The following is a 20,077-nucleotide window of genomic DNA, read 5'->3' as shown; positions in this document are numbered from 1 at the left end:
CACACACGCACACATGCATCCTCCCTCAAAGATTGTGCAGAATGTGTAGGAGACTTCCTAAGAAACTAAGTTTCACTCTGTCGCCCAGGTAACACTATAGTGTAGTGGCACAGTCTTGGCTCACTGCAACTTCTGCCTCCCGAGTTCAAGGTTCAAGTGACTCCTGCCGCAGCCTTCCGAGTAGCTGGGATTACAGGCACATGTCGCCATGCCTTATTTTTGTATTTTTAGTAGAAATGGGGTTTCACTATGTTGGCCAGCTGGTCTCGAACTCTTGACCTCAGGTGATCCACTCACCTTGACCTTCCAAATAAGAAACCAATTCTATTTTATTCTCACCAGGAGTTGTCTGGGTTTTGTTTGAATCAGCCTGTCAATTTCACAGTTGCCACGTCTTAATCCTGTCTTGAGAGAAGGTCTTATTTGCTTTTCTCATGTATATTCAACCTCAGAGCTTCCACTCTTGGGAGAAACATTTAATAAATGAGAGGGGAGGCCAGGCCCGGTGGCTCATGCCTATAATCCCAGCACTTTGGGAGGCCGAGGCGGGTGGATCACGAGGTCAAGAGATCAAGACCATCCTGGTCAACATGGTGAAACCCTGTCTCTACTAAAAATACAAAAATTAGCTGGGCATGGCGGCGCGCGCCTGTAGTCCCAGCTACTCGGGAGGCTGAGGCAGGAGAATTGCTTGAACCCAGGAGGCGGAGGTTGCAGTGAGCCAAGATTGTGCCACTGCACTACACTGGCGCCTGGCGACAAAGCGAGACTCTGTCTCAAAAATAAAATAAAATAAAATAAAATGCATTGTTTTTCTTCTCTTATCGCCTCTCAGTTCTAAAAATTTGGTAGCTTCGGCAAACCAATCATGCTGACCTTACACCTCCTGGAGGAGGAAGGAGGTGGTGCGATACTAACATACACGGGGAGTGCAAAATTGATTCCATTCGGCGTGCTTCACAGGAAGGGGGCGCTGTTTCCTCGCAGCTCATCAGGTATCTCGGGAAAAGAAATTTGGTGGGGACATTTCCGCAACCTCCAAGCCGCATCATTCAGAGGACAAGTCAGCGGGAAACAGATTTTATTTTAAAATTGCCAACAAGAGGTGGAGGGGGACTTGTTAGAGTTCCTGTCACTAAAGAAAATTCTTCCTAGAGCCATACGAAGTTACCACTGAAGCAGTTTTTTTCTGCCTTCATTAGAGTAAAAATATAGTTATGCATCCCAGTATTCTTGCAACAATTCCACCACCAACAGCAATAAAAAATGCTACAATTTATTGAGTACTAACTTCTGTGGTACTTCATAAGTGTTACCATCTTTGGCCTCACAATTTATTTACTTTCTTCATTTTAAGGATGAGAGGCTATGGTTTTGGGGTGTTAAGAAATTCAACATCTGTCTAGCTGTTCTAATAGGTGTGTCTCATCATAGTCTTAATTTGCATTTCCCTAACGGCTGCTAATGTTGATCATCTTTCTTTTTTTTTTGAGACGAGTTTTGCTTGAGTCACCGTGCCCGGCCCATGTTGATCATCTTTCTATGTGCTTATTTGCTGTCTGTATATTCTCTTTAATGAAATGTTTCTTCATGTCTTTGTCCATTTTTCTTTCTTTTTTTTTTTTTTGAGACAGAGTTTTGCTCTTGTTGCTCAGGCTGGAGTGCAATGGTGCATCTCAGCTCACTGCAGCCTCTGCCTCCTGGGTTCAAATGATTCTCCCACCTTAGCCTCCCAAGTAGCTGGGACTACAGGCTACCATGTCCAGCTAATTTTTTGTATTTTTTAGTAGAGATGAGGACTTGTCTAGGCTGGCCTGGAATTCCTGGATTGAAGTGATCTGCCTACCTCAGCCTCCCAAAGTACTAGGATTGTAGGTGTGAGCCACTGTGCCCAGCTGATCTTTGCTTTCTTATAGTAATCTTTTGTACTTTTTAGCTTATAAGTTCTGTACATGTTTTTGTTAAACTTACACATAAGTATTTTGATTTTTTGAGTGATTATAAGTGGTACTGCATTTAAGTTTTTAATTTTCACATTTGTTGCTAGTATATGGAACTACAATTGATTTTTCTTTAAAAAAAATTTTTTTTTGAAACAGTCTCAGTCACCCAGGCTGGAGTGCAATGGTGCAATCATACCTCACTGCAAACTTGTGGGCTCAAGTGATCCTTGTGCCTCAGCCTCCCAGGTAGCTGGGACTATAGGCACTTGTCACCATGCTTGGCTAATTTTTTTAAAAAATTTATTTGTAGGCCGGATGCAGTGGCTCACATCTGTAATCCCAGCAATTTAGGAGGCTGAGGTGGGCGGATCATGAGGTCAGGAGATCGAGACCATCCTGGCCAACATGGTGAAACCCTGTCTCTACTAAAAATACAAAAAAAAAAAAAAAAAAAATTAACTGGGCGTGGTGGCACATACCTCTAATCCCAGCTACTCTGGAGGCTGACGCAGGAGAATGGCTTGAACCCTGGAGGTGGAGGTTGCAGTGAGCTGAGGTTATGCCACTGCACTCCGGCCTGGTGACAGAGCAAGACTAGGTCTCAAAAAAAAAAAATTATTTGTAGAGAATGGGGATCTCCCTATGTTGCCCAGGCTGGTCTTGAACTCCTGGGTTTAAGGGATCCTTTTACCTTAGCCTCCCAAAGTGCTGGGGTTACAGGCGTATGCCCCCGTGCTCGCCGTGTTGGCATCTGTTGATTGTGTTTTCTCATTTAAGTTTAGATTTTCTCATTTCTTGGTATAATGAGTGCTTTTTGGTGGAAACCTGGACTTTGGGGTGTCATAAGACTCTGGATCACGTTTAAGTCTTGTGTTTTAGCAGGCTTCCTGACCCTCTTTGGCAGGGGAAGGGGATGCCTCTTCATTATTGCCAAGTTGGGGTGGAAGTTCAGGTCTTCCACTTGGCCTTTGTTGACACATGGAGGGAGACGGTTTGGCCCAAATGGGAGTTGGGGCTCTCCAGTTGGCCTCCAGGGATATTGCCCTTGCTGGGATTGGGGGGGACCTCCACTGACACGTGGGGTGAGAAGTGGCTTTGTTGCCACTGAGTGATGTTGAAAGTCCTGACTCTCCACTTCACTCCCTGTGGGGACGAGTGACTTTATTTTATTTTTTATTTTTTGAGACGGAGTTTCGCTCTTGTTACCCAGGCTGTAGTGCAAAGGCGCAATCTCAGCTCACCGCAACTTCCGCCTCCTGGGTTCGGGCAATTCTCCTGCCTCAGCCTTCTGAGTAGCTGGGATTACAGGCACGCGCCACCATGCCCAACTAATTTTTTGTATTTTTAGTAGAGATGGGGTTTCACCATGTTGACCAGGATGGTCTTGATCTCTTGACCTCGTGATCCACCCCCCTCGGCATCCCAAAGTGCTGGGATTACAGGCATGAGCCACCGCGCCCGGCCCAAGAGTGACTTTATTTTAAATGCTAATCTGCTAACTCCAAGTCCAGAAATGCCTCTGAAATGTCTAGTTGAAGTATTACTCTTTATATAGAATCACCTATTCACTGTAACTTTTGCCTTTTTACAGAAACAACCCTTGATGTTGTTGCAGAAACAATAGGCTGTGATACCCATAGCAGTCTCTCAGCCATCTACACATTCCTTCCAGAGTAGGTATATTTCTTCCCCGAGATATGAGCCCTGGTTCTGGGAGGCTACTGTGTGGAGATCCACCTGCCTTGCCACACCCAAGACCATACTTACTTCTGTCTGTAAGTTCCCTCTGGTTAATTACCCTATACTGACAAACTAGATTTGTTGCCTTCCTGCTTTGTTTTCTCAGCTCATTCAGCATTTAGGGGTGGCCTTGCATATATACCCTTTCACGGAACACTCTCTGACACCATCCCAGAGAAGGGGATGGATGCCTTCTTATGATCAAGTTGGGGTGGAAGTCCAGGTTCTCCATGTGATTTCCACTGTTACCATGCTGGGGAAAGCCTCCTCACTGTTCAGTGGGAATGAAAATCCAGCCCTGCATTTGGCCTTCTCTTAACCCATACCATGGGGAGGGGATGGTGGTGCCTCACTGGGGCCTAGCATGGGTGGGGCAGTTTAGGCTTTTCATGAGGCAAGCAGGGGGATGGGGCTTTTTCTGTTGTTTGGGCTGGATTAGAGCCATTATTGTCTAAACGTTTTCTGTCTTCTGAGGCTGTGTGTTTCCTGGTCCTGAGGCTAGACAGTTAGAGAGAGACGGCTTTCTTTCTTTCTTTTTTTTTTTTTTGAGATGGAGTCTCACTCTGTTGCCCAGGCTGGAGTGCAATGGCATGATCTTGGCTCACTGCAACCTCTGCCTCCCGGGTTCAAGTGATTCTTCTGCCTGCCTTTGACTCCCGAGTAGCTGGGACTGCAGGCACGTGCCGCCACACCTGGCTAATTGTTTTGTATTTTTAGTAGAGACGAGATTTCACCATCTTGGCCTGGCTGGTCTCTGTCTGCCTCGACCTCCCAAAGTGCTGGGATTACAGGCATGAGCCACCACACCCAGCCAAGAGAAGGCTTTTCTTAGGGCATTGTCTGTGCCTGTTGGCATTTCCAGGTTGCTTGCTTCCTTCACCCTGTCTGGGATATAAAGGACAACACCCACCCCATGTTGTTCTTTGGATCCCAGGGTGGCTACCTAGTCTGGCTTCTCTCCACCTTTTGGAGTCTTAGATCGTTTTATATATAATGCTCTCAATTTTTAGTTGTACTTAGTAAACAGAATAGGGAAAATTATGTTCGTCTTCCTGAAAACAAAAGTCTTCTGTCTTATTCGAGTATACATGAGAAAAGCAAATGAGACTCTCTCATCAAGACAGGATTAAGATTTGGCAACTGTGAAACTGACTGGCTGATTCATACAAAACCCAGACAGCTCCTGGTGAGCATAAAATAGAATTGGTTTCTTATTTTGGAGGTCAAGGTGAGCGGATCACCTGAGGTCATAAGTTCCAGCCTGTGTTGCCCAGGCTGGAGTGCATGGCGTAATTTCAGCTCACTACAACCTCCATCTCCTAGGTTCAAGGGATTCTCATGCCTCAGCCTCCTGAGCAGCTGGGATTACTGGCATCGAGCAACTACACCTGGCCAAGAATGTTTTCAAAAGCATGTCTCTCAGTATTAACTATCACAAAATTTTTTTTTTTTAAAAAAAGCATGTCTCTCAGGCTATAAAAATTGAAGTTGAAATTGAGTAATAAAGTTTATAGCTTGTAGTAATTGGGTCTTTTAAAATAATAAGTATTAATTTCATATCTAAATAGAAGAGATAGATCAAAGGCCAGTTAAACATTTCATTTGGGATAACTTTCTTTCAGTTAATAAGTAGAAGACAATTACAATTTTGTGTTCAGATTTAAAGAGTATAAACCAAGTCTCATTTCATTAACTGATATAGACCAACAGGTTCGTCTTCCTGAAAACAAAAGGAGCCATTCAGGACGGGCGCCGTGGCTCAAACCTGTAATCCCAGCACTTTGGGATGCCGAGGGGGGTGGATCACGAGGTCAAGAGATCGAGACCATCCTGCTCAACACAGTGAAACCCTGTCTCTACTAAAAATACAAAAAATTAGCTGGGCATGGTGGTGCATGCCTGTAATCCCAGCTACTCAGGAGGCTGAGGCAGGAGAATTGCCTGAACCCAGGAGGCTGAGGTTGTGGTGAGCCGAGATATTGCCATTGCACTCCAGTCTGGGTAACAAGAGTGAAACTCCACCTCAAAAAAAAAAAAAAAAAAAGAAAGGAGCCATTTGGCTGGGCATGATGGCTCATGCCTATAAGCCCAGCACTTTGGGAGGCCGAGGCGGGTGGATCACGAGGTCAAGAGATCGAAACCATCCTGGTCAACAAGGTGAAACCCCATCTCTACTAAAAATACAAAAATTAGCTGGGTATGGTGGTGCGTGCCTGTAGTCCTAGCTACTCGGGAGGCTGAGGCAGGAGAATTGATTGAACCCAGGAGGCGGAGGTTGCGGCGAGCCGAGATATTGCCATTGCACTCCAGGCTAGGTAACAACAGCGAAACTCCGTCTCAAAAAAAAAAAAAAGAAGGAGACATTCATTTTATAAAGAGAGTTGTCCTAAACTGAACTGTGACATGTTTTCCAGTACTTAATTCTTTTTACAATTAATGAGTTTTTTAAATGGCGAAATTGTATATATGTTGTGTAAAACCTATTTAGAAATAAGTAGGTTGTGGAATGATTCAATTGTGCTCAGGAGCATATGCATACTTATTTTTTGTGGTGAGAACACTTCTTTATTTTCAAGAATACAATACATTCTTGACTGCAGTCACCTTGTTGTGCAATATATCTCTTAAATTTATTCATCCTGTCTTAACTAAATAAAATTTTGAATGCTTTCACTGTCTCCCCAAACCCGTGCCTCCAGGCGCCTGGTAACCACCATTCTACTGTCTGCTTCTGTGAGTTCAATTGCTTTACAGTCCACGTAAATGAGATCATGTGGTAGTTGTCATTTTGTGCTGGCTCATTTTGTTTAACATGATATGCTCCATTAAGCTCCTGTGAATCCCTGTTCCAACCTGCAGCTTCTCTAACTGTTCTTTCATTGCCTTTTTGTGGCTTCTACTAACAATTCCAGAGCTCAGCTGCAAGGTTTGGTTTTCCACTCTTTTTTTAATATATACATATTTTATTGCATTTTAGATTTTGGGGTACATGTGAAGAACATGCAGGATTGTTGCATAGGTACACACATGGCAGTGTGGTTTGCTGCCTTCCTCCCCATCACCTATATCTGGCATTTCTCCCCATGTTGTCCCTCCCCAACTCCCCACCCCTAGCTGTCCCTCCTCTAGTTCCCCTGGACAGACCTCAGTGTGTGATGCTCCCCTCCGTGTCCATTTGTTCTCATTGTTCAACACCCGCCTATGAGTGAGAACATTCAGTGTTTGATTTTCTGTTCTTGTGTCATTTTGCTGAGAATGATGGTTTCCAGGTTCATCCATGTTCCTACAAAGGACACAACTCATCATTTTTTTTTTTTTTTTTTGAGATGGAGTTTCACTGTTGTTACCCAGGCTGGAGTACAATGGCACGATCTTGGCTCACCACAACCTCCGCCTTCAAGGAGGGTTCAAGTAATTCTGCCTCAGCCTCCCTAGTAGCTGGGACTACAGGCGCACACCACCATGCCCAGCTAATTTTTGTATTTTTAGTAGAGACAGGGTTTCACCACGTTGACCAGGATGTTCTCGATCTCTTGACCTCGTGATCCACCCACCTCGGCCTCCCAAAGTGCTGGGCTTATAGGCGTGAGCCACCGCTCCCGACCGAACCCGTCATTTTTATGGCTGCATAGTATTCCATGGTATATATGTGCCACATTTTCCCTGTCCAGTCTATCATCAATGGGCATTTGGGTTGGTTCCAAGTCTTTGTTATTGTAATCAGTGCCACAATGAACATTCATGTGCATGTGTCCTTATAATACAACAATTTATAATCCTTTGGATATATACCCAGTAAGGGGATTGCTGGGTCAAATGGAATTTCTATTTCTAGGTCCTTGAGGAATCGCCACACTGTCTTCCACAATGGTTGAACTAATTTACACTCCCACCAACAGTGTAGAAGTGTTCCTATTTCTCCACATCCTCTCCAGCATCTGTTGTCTCCGAATTTTTTAGTGATTGCCATTAACAACCAGTTGCAAGGTTTTTCCTGCTTTTGAAAACATTCATTGTTTTTCTTTACATTTTGTCCACATGCAAATAAATTGTCCTGTGCAAATGCAGCCGCTGTATGCTCTTCCTGTGAAGGCAGGCTGCTTTTACGTCTATTAAGCAAATCTGTGTCAGCATTCTTAACAGCCTTTATATTGTTTGATATCAAGCTCAGTAATTAGAAAAAATACGCTCCTGTCTGTGTAAGACTACTTGTGGGTTGGAGGAGACTTATGTAATATTCAACTCAGCAGATAATCTACATAAAAATTATTCCATCTGATTTAATTATCTTGAATTGATTTAACTGTTTATATGTCATACTTGGAGAAAGCAGGTCAATTATAAAATTTATTAATGGCATCTCCACAAACAGCAATAATTTCTATTCTACTTTAAAATTCTTCTCTTACATAGAGGAAGAAGTGGCCTCCTAGTGGCAGCAGAAGGATGCATGCGTGGTGGTCACTAAGTTAACATGTGTTGCTTTATTTGACTGAAAATGAGTTTGCCATCCTAGCTTCAGCCAGTTATGCAGGCAGAAAACCAACAGTTAGTAACTTTAAGCAGTTCCATCGGTGTTCGTAACTCAAGGGCCAAAGATACGGACTAAACGGCCAGTCCAGTTGATCTCTGGGTCATCCTCATGCCGACAGAGCTTTTAGATAGTGAGGCAGTGCTTGGTCTCAAGGTAGCCTCCCTTCCCCCACGCATTACCTGGTGTTTGTGGGTAGGGGTGTGGATCCTCTGTAAGTGCCTGCAGCTGTGGGTGTGGGGAGGGGTCTCCCACACTATGGGAGGAGCGCCCTCTGGAGAGAGAGCTGGAGCTAGAGGCAGCTCCAGAGCCCTCCTGCCACCGTACTGCTACAGCCAAGGACCAGCCCAGTGAGGAGCTGCCCAACATCCCGGCACCTGCCATGGCCGCTGACCTCGGCCCTGGAGCTGGAAGTGGGGCTGGGAATGTAGGTGGCAGAGAGAGAATCGCCAGCACAGCCCCAGCCAGCAGCTTCTACGCTGTTCTTAATCCTCGTCACGGTGGGAGTTACGGAGGAAGAGACCAGGGTATGCGGCGGGCTCCTCTGCCTCACTGGAGAGAGGCTTCTCTAATTCACAGAGCTATAGCCCTCCTGCAGCAGCACCTCTTCGCTCTGCCGGTGCTGGGGTGTCTATCTGCCTGTGTGCAGGAGGTGCTTCAGATCAGGAAAAGAAGCCTGCGAGGAAGGGTTCCAGCAGCTGCTCCTGCTCCCAGAGGCGGCGGCCTCTTCCAGGCATGGAGGTCTGTCTGCAACGGGGCATCTGGGCTCTTTGCCCCTGATGTGCTGCCCGGGACGGGCTCTTTTTTTATAGGCGAGTAGGGGCTGAGGGGACCGGGGGGGCAGCTTTAAAGGGTACCGCGGCCAGGCGCGGTGGCTCATGCCTGTAATCCCAGCACTTTGGGAGGCCAAGGTGGGCGGATCACGAGGTCAAGAGATCGAGACCATCCTGGCCAACATGGTGAAACCCCGTCTCTACTGAAAATACAAAAAATTAGCTGGGCATGGTGGCGCGCACCTGTAGTTCTAACTACTCAGGCAGCTGAGGCAGGAGAATTGCTTGAACCTGGGAGGCAGAGGTTGCAGTGAGCCGAGATCGCGCCATTGCCCTCCAGCCTGGGTAGCAAGAGTGAAACTCAGTCTCAAAAAAAAAAAAAAAAAAAGATACCTCAAGCAAAGCTTCTGAACTCAGCACTTGTGTCCCAGGCTCTCCATGCTGCCACCTGCCCTAGGATGTATTCCTAGTGTTAGATTACCAGTTCATGCAGTGATGTTGAAATAAAGCTAGACTTTCTGAAACTGCACGCCTTTTTTTTAACTCTCTAATGTTAGATGGTGTTTTTGAGGCTGTCCTGAAAATCCGTTAGATGTGTCTTTTTGTTGTGGTTGTTTGTGTGATTGAGTCACCATGAAATAACTACTGGGAACCTTTCAGGTATGGCTTTTAGAAGACCTTGACCTACTTTTCCCTGTTCTGACACTCCGGTTTATTGTGGAAAGAGGAATCGTAGTTTCATTTCTCCGGCAGATCAATCACCTTTTGCAATCAAGGATTTGGAATCAGAGTTTCCAACAATTATGTGTACAAATTGATATGCTGATACTTTAGCTAATCTGAGTGTCAAAACAGAATGCCATAGTCTAGATGGCATATAAAATTTATTTATCACGGTTCTGGATATGGTAAAATCCAAGGCCAAATGGTCACAGATTCTATGTCTGAAGTGTGTGTGTGGGGGGGGTGATCCCTGGTTCATAGACAGCCATCTGTTTACTGTGTCTTTATATGACTGAAGGGATGAGGGAGCTCTCTGTGGTCCCCTTGATAGGGATACTAATCCCTTTCATGAGGTCCCTGCCTTCATAAACTTAGTCATGTCCCAAGGCCCCACCTCCAAACACCATCATAAAGAGAATTTGATTTCAACACATGAATTTGTGGAGGACAATAACCCCAAGCCATATGTACTCACAGGAAATCTATAATCTTTATTAAGTATTTGCTCGTCCTCTCTGAGTTTAGGGATTTTTTCTTCTTTAAGAAGAATCGGTCGGGCCAGGCGCGGTGGCTCAAGCCTGTAATCCCAGCACTTTGGGAGGCTGAGGCGGGTGGATCATGAGGTCAAGAGATCGAGACCATCCTGGTCAACATGGTGAAACCCCGTCTCTACTAAAAATACAAAAAATTAGCTGGGCATAGTGGCGCATGCCTGTAATCCCAGCTACTCGGGAGGCTGAGGCAGAATTGCCTGAACCCAGGAGGCGGAGGTTGCGGTGAGCTGAGATCATGCCATTGCACTCCAGCCTGGGTGACAAAAGCGAAACTCTGTCTCAAAAAAAAAAGAAGAAGAAGAATCGCCAGGCGCGGTGGCCTGTGCCTGTAGTCCCAGCTACTCGGGTGGTGGAGGTGGGAGGATGGCTTGAGTCCAGGAGTTCTGGGCTGTAGTGCACTATGCGATCAGGTGTCTGTACTAAGTTCAGCATCAATATGGTGACCTCCCGGGATCGGGGGACCACCAGGTTGCCTAAGGAGGGGTGAACCGGCCCAGGTCAGAAACGGAGCAGGTCAAAACTCCTGTGCTTATCAGTAGTGGGATCACGCCTGTGAATAGCCACTGCACTCCAGCCTGGGTGACATAGGGAGAACCTGTCTCAAAAAAAAAAAAAAAAGGTGGCCAGGCACAGTGGCTCACACCTGTAATCCCAGCACTTTGGGAGGCCGAGGCAGGCGGATCACGAGGTCAAGAGATCAAAAACATCCTGGCCAACATAGTGAAACCCTGTCTCTACTGAAAACACAAAAATTAGCTGAGCATGGTGTTGGGTGCCTGTAGTCCCAGCTATTCAGGAGGCCTAGGCAGGAGTATGGCTTGAACCTGGGAGGCAGAGGTTGCAGTGAGCTGAGATGGCGCCATTGCACTCCAGCTTGGTGAGAAAGCGAGACTCTGTCTCAAAAAAAAAAAGAAAAATGATCTTTTATGTGATCCGTGGTTTATTCACAGAAAAGCACTGTGAGTTCACACACTTGCTAAAAAGAAACAGAAATGAGAGTGGCTTTTCTTTCTCTTTCTCTTTTTTTGTTTTTGAGACAGAGTTTTGCTCTTGTTGCCCAAGCTGGAGTGCAACGGCATCATCTCGGCTCACTGCAGTCTCCACCTCCCAGGTTCAAGCGATTCTTCTGTCTCAGCCTCCTAAGTAGCTGGATTACAGGTGCCTGCCATTACACCTGGCTAATTTTTGATATTTTTAGTACAGATGAGATTTCACCATATTGGCCAGGCTGGTCTCAAACTTCTGACCTTAGTTGATCTCCACTTCAGCCTCCCAAAGTACTGGGATTACAGGCCTAAGCTATTGCACCCAGCCTCTCTTTTTTTTTGTAAACCAACCTTTTGGGCTGAGACATTGTAGCCAGAAATGGCCAGTACAATTCTTGGTTAGTTTGGGATTAAAAAAGAAAAGAAAACAAAAGTTACTGTCAAGGAGAAAAAGTAAAGCAAATGGAGTTCTTAGTTTGAATTCTAGTTATACCACCTCTTCCCTATCAAACCCCACCCCCAACTCAGGAACTAAGAGGTGAAACAGTAAACGCCGAGACACTGGTATCCAACCGACTTGTGAATACCCTTGCTACCTCCTACAAAAACTGCAGGCTGAGCATAGGGGTCAGGAAGGTAGCAGGAATGTGATGATACACTGTGGACGTCAGCTGGGGCTAGGGCTGCCCACTGGGGCTGGAAACTAGGAAGAAAGAGACTAAGTGCAGACCAGCCCCAGCCTCCAAGTCAACAAACAAGCTGTTTGTCTTCTGCGATGGGACATCTTCAGGAGCCGCATTAGTGGAGAGGTGGGTGGTAATGGTGAAGTGGGTTGCTCTTTGCTTTTGACAGGGTGTCTGCTTATGTATTAAACAAAATAGTACAGCATATATTTCATTAAGAAATCTGTTAAAAAATGAAGTCTAACTCAGGTTCATGTTCCTTTTTCTTTTTTTAGATGGAGTCTCACTCTGTCACCCAGGCTGGAGTGCAGCAGCTCGATCTTGGCTCACCGCAACCTCCACCTCTCGGGTTGAAGTGATTCTCCTGCCTCAGCCTCCTGAGTAGCTGGGATTACAGGCACACGCCACCATGCCCAGCTAATTTTTTGTATTTTTAGCAGGGACGGAGTTTCACCATGTTAGTTAGGGTGGTCTTAAACTCCTGACCTTGTGATCCGCCTGCCTCGGCCTTCAAAAGTGCTGGGATTTCAGGCGTGAGCCACCGTGCCCAGCCAGGTTCGTGTTCTCAAGTAGCACCCTATTTGCTATGGCAGCAATACCAAAAGACTTAAGTACCAAAAATGTACATTAACTACAAACAGTTTCATATAAACAAAACAGTGTGACCATCTATAGGTGACAGTAACTCATATGCCCAAAATATTTTTAAATGAGATTGAAATCATTTTCTACATAACGAATAGTGCCACTGTATTCCGAGATGATACGTTATTTGTATATAGATACTATAAATAATGACTTATTTAAGTTATTCATTATTTATTCAACAAATAATTCTTTGGAATCTATACAAAGCTGGTTTCTGTTCTAGTCACTGAATGTAGAATTGATAGAAAATATAGGCTGGGCACGGTGGCTCAAGCCTGTAATCCCAGCACTTTGGAAGGCTGAGGCGGGTAGATCACGAGGTCAAGAGATCGAGACCATCCTGGTCAACATGGTGAAACCCCATCTCTACTAAAAATACAAAAAATTAGCTGGGCATGGTGGCACGTGTCTGTAATCCCAGCTACTCAGAAGGCTGAAGCAGGACAATTGCCTGAACCCAGGAGGCGGAGGTTGTGGTGAGCCGAGATCATGCCCTTGCACTCCAGCCTGGGCAACAAGAGCAAAACTCTGTCTCAAAAAAAAAAAAAAAAAAATATATATATATATATATATATATATATATATATCCGGGCATGGTGGCTCGAGCCTGTAATCCCAGCACTTTGGGAGGCTGAGGTGGGTGGATCACAAGGTCAAGATTGAGACCATCCTGGTCAATATGGTGAAACTCTGTCTCTACTAAAAATACAAAAAATTAGCTGGGCATGGTGGCGCGTGCCTGTAATCCCAGCCACTCAGGAGGCTGAGGCAGGAGAATTGCCTGAACCCAGAAGGTGGAGGTTGTGGTGAGCTGAGATCACGCCATTGCACTCCAGCCTGGGTAACAAGAGTGAAACTCCATCTCAAAAAAAAAAAAAAAAAAAAGAATCCAGAGGTCAGGCTAGCCATGGTGGCTGATGCCTATAATCCCAGCACTTTGGAAGGCCAAGGCAGGTGGATCACAAGGTCAGGAGTTTGAGACCAGCCTGTTCAATATGGAGAAACCTCATCTCTACTAAAAGTACAAAAATTAGCTGGGTGTGGTGGTGTGTGTCTGTAGTCCTAGCTGTGTGGAAAATCACTCAGGGCAGTGGCAAAAATATTAAGGGAAAAATAGTAGAGAAAGTTATAAAATACAGTCTCAAACCCTTTTGGAAGACCTAAGGGTTTTTTCATAGTTTCAGTAGAAGTTTCAGCTGAAAGCAGCCTAAATCTCCTTACATTTACTTAGTAAGTGCAGCAAATAGCTAGGGTATGTGGGGGAGTTTACCTAACTAACTTGTTTACTCATGTGGTCTTAAAACTAGGCTTTGACCTGATGGTCCTCTCAAAGGGAGGTTGACCAGGGATGTTACCACTAATGGTGTTTGCTTTGGGCATCAGAACAAGTGCTTTAATCTTGACACTCTAGTGGTGTTGACTCAAGCCTTTGTCTATTAAACTTAACTAAATAAATGCAAGTCTCACTGGCTGGGGAGAGCTAGTGACTGCTATCTGTTTACAGCACTCTCCAGGGAGTCTGTAAGCAGCCACGGACCCTCAGCTGGACTGGCAAAGTGTAATCTCTGTGTGTGTCAGTGTACTTTATTCATCCATCGCTGAGGCAGGGTCTGCAGGAAAGACCCCTGCAAGTGGTGACCCAACAGTGGTGCTCCCAACATGGGGCGACCCCAACACAGCTGCTCAAGAGGCTGAGGCAGGAGAATCACTTGAACCCAGGAGGTGGAGGTTGCAGTGAGCCAAGATCATACCACTGCACTCCAGCCTATATGACAGAGCAAGACTCTGTCTCAAAAAAAAAGAATCCAGAGGTCAGACATTCCTTTGAGCAACAACTCCAATATGGTTTCTCACCTACTCCAACAAAATTGCTCTTATCAAAGCACAAACGATGTTCACATTGGTAAATTATGAATTGAAGTATAATTCCTCAGTCTTTGTCCTTATTTATGTATCAGCAGCATTTGACGCAGTTGATCTCTCTCCCCTTTTTGTAAAAGTTTCTTTGATAGAATTCCAGAACGCTTAAGCCACTTTTCCCCCCAACATTTTTTATAATTACGTTTAGTCTTTTTTTGCTAGTTTATTCTCACCTTTACTACTGCTTAATGGTTAGAGAACCACTAAGCTCAGGACCTGGACTTATCTTTCTTATCTTTGCTTTCTCACTAATTTTTGTGTAATTAATTTCCTGATATTTCGTATTATACCTCAACACTAGACTACGCTCAACACTGTCTGACTTCTTCATTTGGATGCCAGTTAGAAATCTCAAAATTAATACATCCACATGGAGGCAGTGATAGTCCTTAAACTCACTCTCCCCATTCTGTTTAAGGGGAACTCCCATTTTATAGTTTCTCAGCTCAATATTCTTTGTGTCCTCTTTTAGTTTACTCTGTATCTGTCTGGTTTTCATTCTCACTCTATCCATCACACACACACACACACACACATTTTCAGTTCTGATGTGTATAGAAAACCTGCCAGCTTTACCTTTAAAGTGCAGTAATTCCAAATGGTGTCTTCAAATTCACCTTTCTACCCTCGCCACTTGGTAACTACAGTACTTCCCTCATAAGGTCAGGGCTCTACTGCAGAGATTTCTCGGGAAAATGAAATTTTTATTTATTTTTTTATTATTACTTTCCTCCAGAACATTTGTGAACCTGATCTTGGGAAAATGAAATCTTATACACATTCCAATTTCATGGACCCTCAAAATTATAGGATAGCCATATTCTACACAAATTCAATAAGCCTCAAAGATAATAGAGAACAAAATGAACAAGGGGAGAGAAAAAGAACTCATGAAGAAAAGTAGCAATTGTAGAAAGCAAAACAATTCAAAGAAATTACAATAAATAGTTTCAGAAAGATAATAGGCGATATTACATCCATGAAATAAAAAAAAAAAAAAAACAATGCAATACTTTAAAAAATAAAGAGGAACAGGCTGGGCACGGTGGCTCACTCCTGTAATCCCAGCACTTTGGGAGACCGAGGTGGGCAGATCACCTGATGTCAGGAGTTCAAGACCAGCCTGACCACCATGATAAAACCCAATCTCTACTAAAAATATGAAAATTATCCAGATGTGGTGGCACACACCTGTAATCCCAACTACTCAGTAGGCTGAAGCAGGAGAATCACCTGAACCTGGGAGGCAGAGCTTGCAGTGAGCTGAGATCATGTCATTGCACTACAACCTGGGTGAGAGAGTGAGACTGTCTCAAAGAGAAAGAACAAATTTTATATGATAGTCAAAATGTAAAAGTCAGTAGTAGAATTGGATGCTAAAGTCAATGAAATCTCCTAGAAAGTAAAACAAAAAGATAAAGTGAGAGTTAATAGAGAATAGATAAGAAAATTAGATGATTAGTCCAGAGGATAAAAACTGACTATTAGGAGAAATACAAAGAAAGAACTGAAAGGAAGAGGAAATCGTAGCAAATTGTATTTTCCAAAGATGGCTGTCACAATATCCCCTATTCCACATACTTTTCTAGAATCTTGCCATGCCCCATCAAGAAGTGGTTGTAATCAATAGTAGGACAATACATTTAAAACGTAGCTGAGTTGCTGGGCTCAGTGGCTCATGCCTATAATCCCAGCACTTTGGAAGACTGAGGCAGGCAGATCACCTGAGGTCGGGAGTTCAAGACCAGACTGACCAACATGGAGAATCCCGTCTCTATTAAAAATACAAAATTAGCCGAACATGGTGGCACACCTGTAATCCGAGCTACTTGGGAGGCTGAGGCAGGAGAATCACTTGAATGAGCCAAGATGGTGCCATTGCACTCCAGCCTGGGCAAGAAGAGTGAAACTCTGCCTCAAAAAAAAAAAAGTGAATTAAAGCTACATTTATTTATTTATTTATTTTTATTTTTTGGAGGGGGAGGAAGGCAGGAAGGAAGGGAATAAGGACGGTAGGGAGGAAGGGATGAAGGAAGGAAGGAAGGGAGGAAGCGGGGAGGGAGGGAGGGAGGGAGGGAAGGGAAGAAAGGAAATCAAGCAATGAAAGAGACATTGCCGACCTGGATCTAGAGGTTTACAAGTTGATTTCTTTTTTTTTGAGAGAAGGAAAGAAAAAAAAAAAGTAAAGGAGAGGAAGAGAAAGAGGGAGAGTAAATGGAAATATTGCTTTATTTTGAAAAAAATTGGGTATTAATAATGGCCAATCAATGTTTCATTTAAACTTATGGGTAGGTGTGATGTGGTATTGACAAGAATGTATATTTTGTGTATTTGAAGTGGAGAGCTCTATAAATATTTATTAAGTTTACTTGTTCTGGATCTGAGTTCAAGTCCTTGATATCCTTATTAATTTTCTGTCTCATTGAATCTAAGTCTCCTATCTGGGTGTTAGGATCGTTAGCTCTTGTTGTTGCATTGATCCTTTTACCACTATATCTTTGTTGCTTTAAAATCTATTTTATCTGATACAAGAATTGCAACTCCTGCTTTTTATTTATTTATTATTTATTTTTGCTCTCCATTTGGTTGGTAAATCTTTCTCCATCCCTTTGTTTTGAGTCTTTGTGTATCGTTGCATGTGAAACAGGTCTGGATGTAACATGCCGTTGGGTTTTGGCTGTGTCTTTTGATTGGGAATTCAGTCAATTTAAATTTAGGGTTACTGCCATTTGATGTTGACTGGCTGTTTTATCCATTTGTTGGTGTAAATTCTTCTTTATGTTGGTGCTCTTTACTTTTTGGTGTATTTTTAGAAAGGCTAATACTGGTTGTTTCTTTCTGTGTGTAATGCTTCTTTCAGAAGCTCTTGTAAAGCAGGCCTGGTGGTAATAAAATCTCCGAGTTCTTGCTTGTTCATAAAAGATTTTATTTTTCCTTCAGTTGTGAAGCTTAGTTTGGCTGGATATGAAATTCTGGGCTGAAGGTTCTGTTCTTTGAGGATGTTGAATATCGGCCCCCACTCTCTTCTGGCCTGTAGAGTTTCTGCCGAGAGATCTGCTGTAAGTCTGATAGGCTTGCCTTTGTGGGTAATCTGACCTTTCTCTCTGGCTGCCCTTAGTATCTTCTCCTTTGTTTCAACCCTGGTGAATCTAACGATTATGTGCCTTGGGGTTGCTCTTCTTGAGGAATATCTTTGTGGTGTTCTCTGTATTACCTGGGGTTGAATGTTGACCTGCTTTGCTAGTTTAGGAAAATTTTCCTGAATAATATCCTGAAGGGTATTTTCCAGCTTGGATTCATTCTCTCCGTCGCATTCAGGTACACCTATCAAACGTAAATTTGGTCTTTTCACATAGTCCCACATTTCTTGGAGACTTTGCTCATTCCTTTTTATCCTTTTTTCTCTAATCTTTTCTTCACGTTTTATTTCATTAAGTTGGACTTTGACCTCTGATATCCCTTCTTCTGCTTGAACAATTCGAGTGTTTAAACCTGTGCATACTTCTCGGAGTTCCTGTATTGTATTCTTCAGTTCCATTAATTCACTCATACTCCTCTCTAAGTTGTCTATTCTCAATAGGATTTCATCAAACCTTTTTTCAAAGTTCCTAGTTTCTTTACGTTGGGCTACAACATGGTCTTTTAACTCACCGAAGTTTGTTATTATCCATTCCTTGAAGAGTGATTCTGTCATCAGGAGGCGCTCGTTCTCCATCAAGCCTTGTTCCATTGTCGATGTGGAGCTGTGATCATCTTTAGAGGGAGAGGCGTTCTGACTTTGAGTATTCTCAGCTTTTTTACGCTGGTTTCTTCCCGTCATTGTAAATTTATCCTCCTGTCATCTTTGAAATTACCAACTTTCAGATTAGGTCTCTTGAGTGGACGTCCAGGTTGTTAGTTCCTAGGGCCAGAGCAGCGGCGTTAAAACTGATGGTGCTTTTCTGCCCAGGATTCTCCTGTCCGGCTTCCTTCTTGTTTCCTTAGTAGGCGACTCTGCCTTCCCGGGGCTCCAAACCTCGGTCAGAAGGGAAACCATCCCGTTTACTCTGCGCCGAGCGCTGCCACATCGAGGTGCCGGCGGAACCGCTGCGCCAACCACGAGAGTCGCGCTGGCGACTCGTGTGTTTCCACCACTGGGGGATCTTCTGCTTCGTGAGCGACCAGACTTTGTCTGAAAGTGTGGCGTCCTCTCGTTCTCCGCGCCTTCCCTGAGAGCTGCAATCCCGGGATGTTAGCGACCGGCCATCTTGGATCGTTCTCGCTACATTTATTTTTTAAAGACATCGGTGTGAAGACTGACTACGCTTGTGGCCTGTATACCTCTTAATATTAAGGAGGGTTAAGAATACTTACCTGAATTGCCCAGTTTTGCAATTCCTTTGCCCTAGAATCCTCAGAGGCTTTTGTGACTGTATATTCACCAGTATGATAGAAGGGAGACTGTTTGATAGGAAGCTAGGTCATCAAAGGCAACATTCTTTCTGCTGTGCTTGCTGGAAGAATTGCCTTGGAGTCCTGAGCCACTATGAAAGCTGACAGATTGCCCAAGGCTGCCATACTGTGAGGAAGCCCAAAAGAGGCCTTGTGGAGAGATCACATAGGATGCTCTGAGAAAAGAAAGATGTCCAATAAGACTCCAGCTGCTCCAGTCCCCACAGTTCCAGATCCAGCTCTCATCTTGCTATGATCTCATGACAGAGAACCACCTAGTGAAGCTTTTCCAACATCCGTGAGAGGTTATAAAGCGATGATTGTGGTTTTAAGTCACTTAAGCTGGGGGCATTTGGTACAATGTTAGCAATAGCTAACCAGAATATTGCCTAAGAGATCATAGAACTTCCCTCATTTAAAGATATGAGTCCCCAGACTAAAAAGGCTCACTGAGAGAGCCAGGCATAATTCATGGAGAAATGGCCTACTATAGACCACAGGTGAAATTTCACCATGTTGGCCAGGCTGGTGTCAAACTCTTGCCAGCCTCGGCTACCCAAAGTGCTGGATTACAGGTGTGAGCCACTGCACCTGGCCCATTGAAATCTATTTGTATAATATCCTGGTTGTGAAGTTAGAGTTCTTACATTTGCATTTGACAGATGCAATTCAAATTGGTTACCAAAACATTGAAATGTATTGTGTTGCTTCTAAAACAAATTCCCGCAGGATTGAAGAGTGGGTTGGCTAAGAAGGTAGCAGGCCTGGGAAATGAATCACAGGAAATGGACTTAGTCATGCAGTAAAGACTCAGGTGTTACCAGTGGAGGGTGTCCAGGTTTTTGGCATTTTGAACAAATAATTGGACGAAACACACAAAGCAAGAAAAGAATGATGCCACAAAAGCAGTGATTTATTGAAAACGAAAGCACACTCCACAGGGTGGGAGCCTGCCTAGCAGGTGGCTCAAGGGCCCGGTTAGAGAATTTTCTGGAGTTTAAATACACTCTAGAGGTTTCCCATTGGTTACCTGGTGTACATCCTATATAAATGAAGTAGTGGCCTGTGACCAGCCTGATTGGTTGCAGGAGGGGACCGATCAGAGGTACCTTCAGTTTTTCATCTGCCAGGCAGAAAAGCAGGCA

At 44.2% G+C, this 20,077-nt stretch overlaps 1 protein-coding gene across 34 annotated transcripts in view; it reads left to right on the top strand.

Moving 5' to 3' along the window:
* Nucleotides 1–20,077, top strand: part of DHRS7B (dehydrogenase/reductase 7B) — a 97,626-nt gene that overhangs the window by 14,998 nt on the left and 62,551 nt on the right. For 8 of the 34 annotated variants that reach the window (XM_078372372.1, XM_078372362.1, XM_078372379.1 and 5 more), the window contains exons 2-3: nt 836–995; nt 3,535–3,718. The exons of 9 other annotated variants lie outside the window; for them this stretch is intronic. Coding sequence is in view for 5 of the 25 variants with exons in the window: in XM_054255572.2 (XP_054111547.1) it covers nt 869–995; nt 3,535–3,616 (209 nt within the window). In the remaining 20 variants the exon portion in view is untranslated. Of the gene's footprint in view, nt 1–835; nt 996–3,534; nt 3,719–7,518; nt 19,238–20,077 lie in introns of all 34 variants that reach the window. 17 more of the 34 variants (XM_078372376.1, XM_078372363.1, XM_078372369.1 and 14 more) reach the window with 6 other exon arrangements.

This window comes from Callithrix jacchus, chromosome 5 (assembly GCF_049354715.1).
Source record: "Callithrix jacchus isolate 240 chromosome 5, calJac240_pri, whole genome shotgun sequence".
NCBI lineage: Eukaryota > Metazoa > Chordata > Mammalia > Primates > Cebidae > Callithrix > Callithrix jacchus.
The sequence above is the reverse complement of the archived record's forward strand: the minus strand, read 5'-3'. Positions and strand labels throughout refer to the sequence as shown.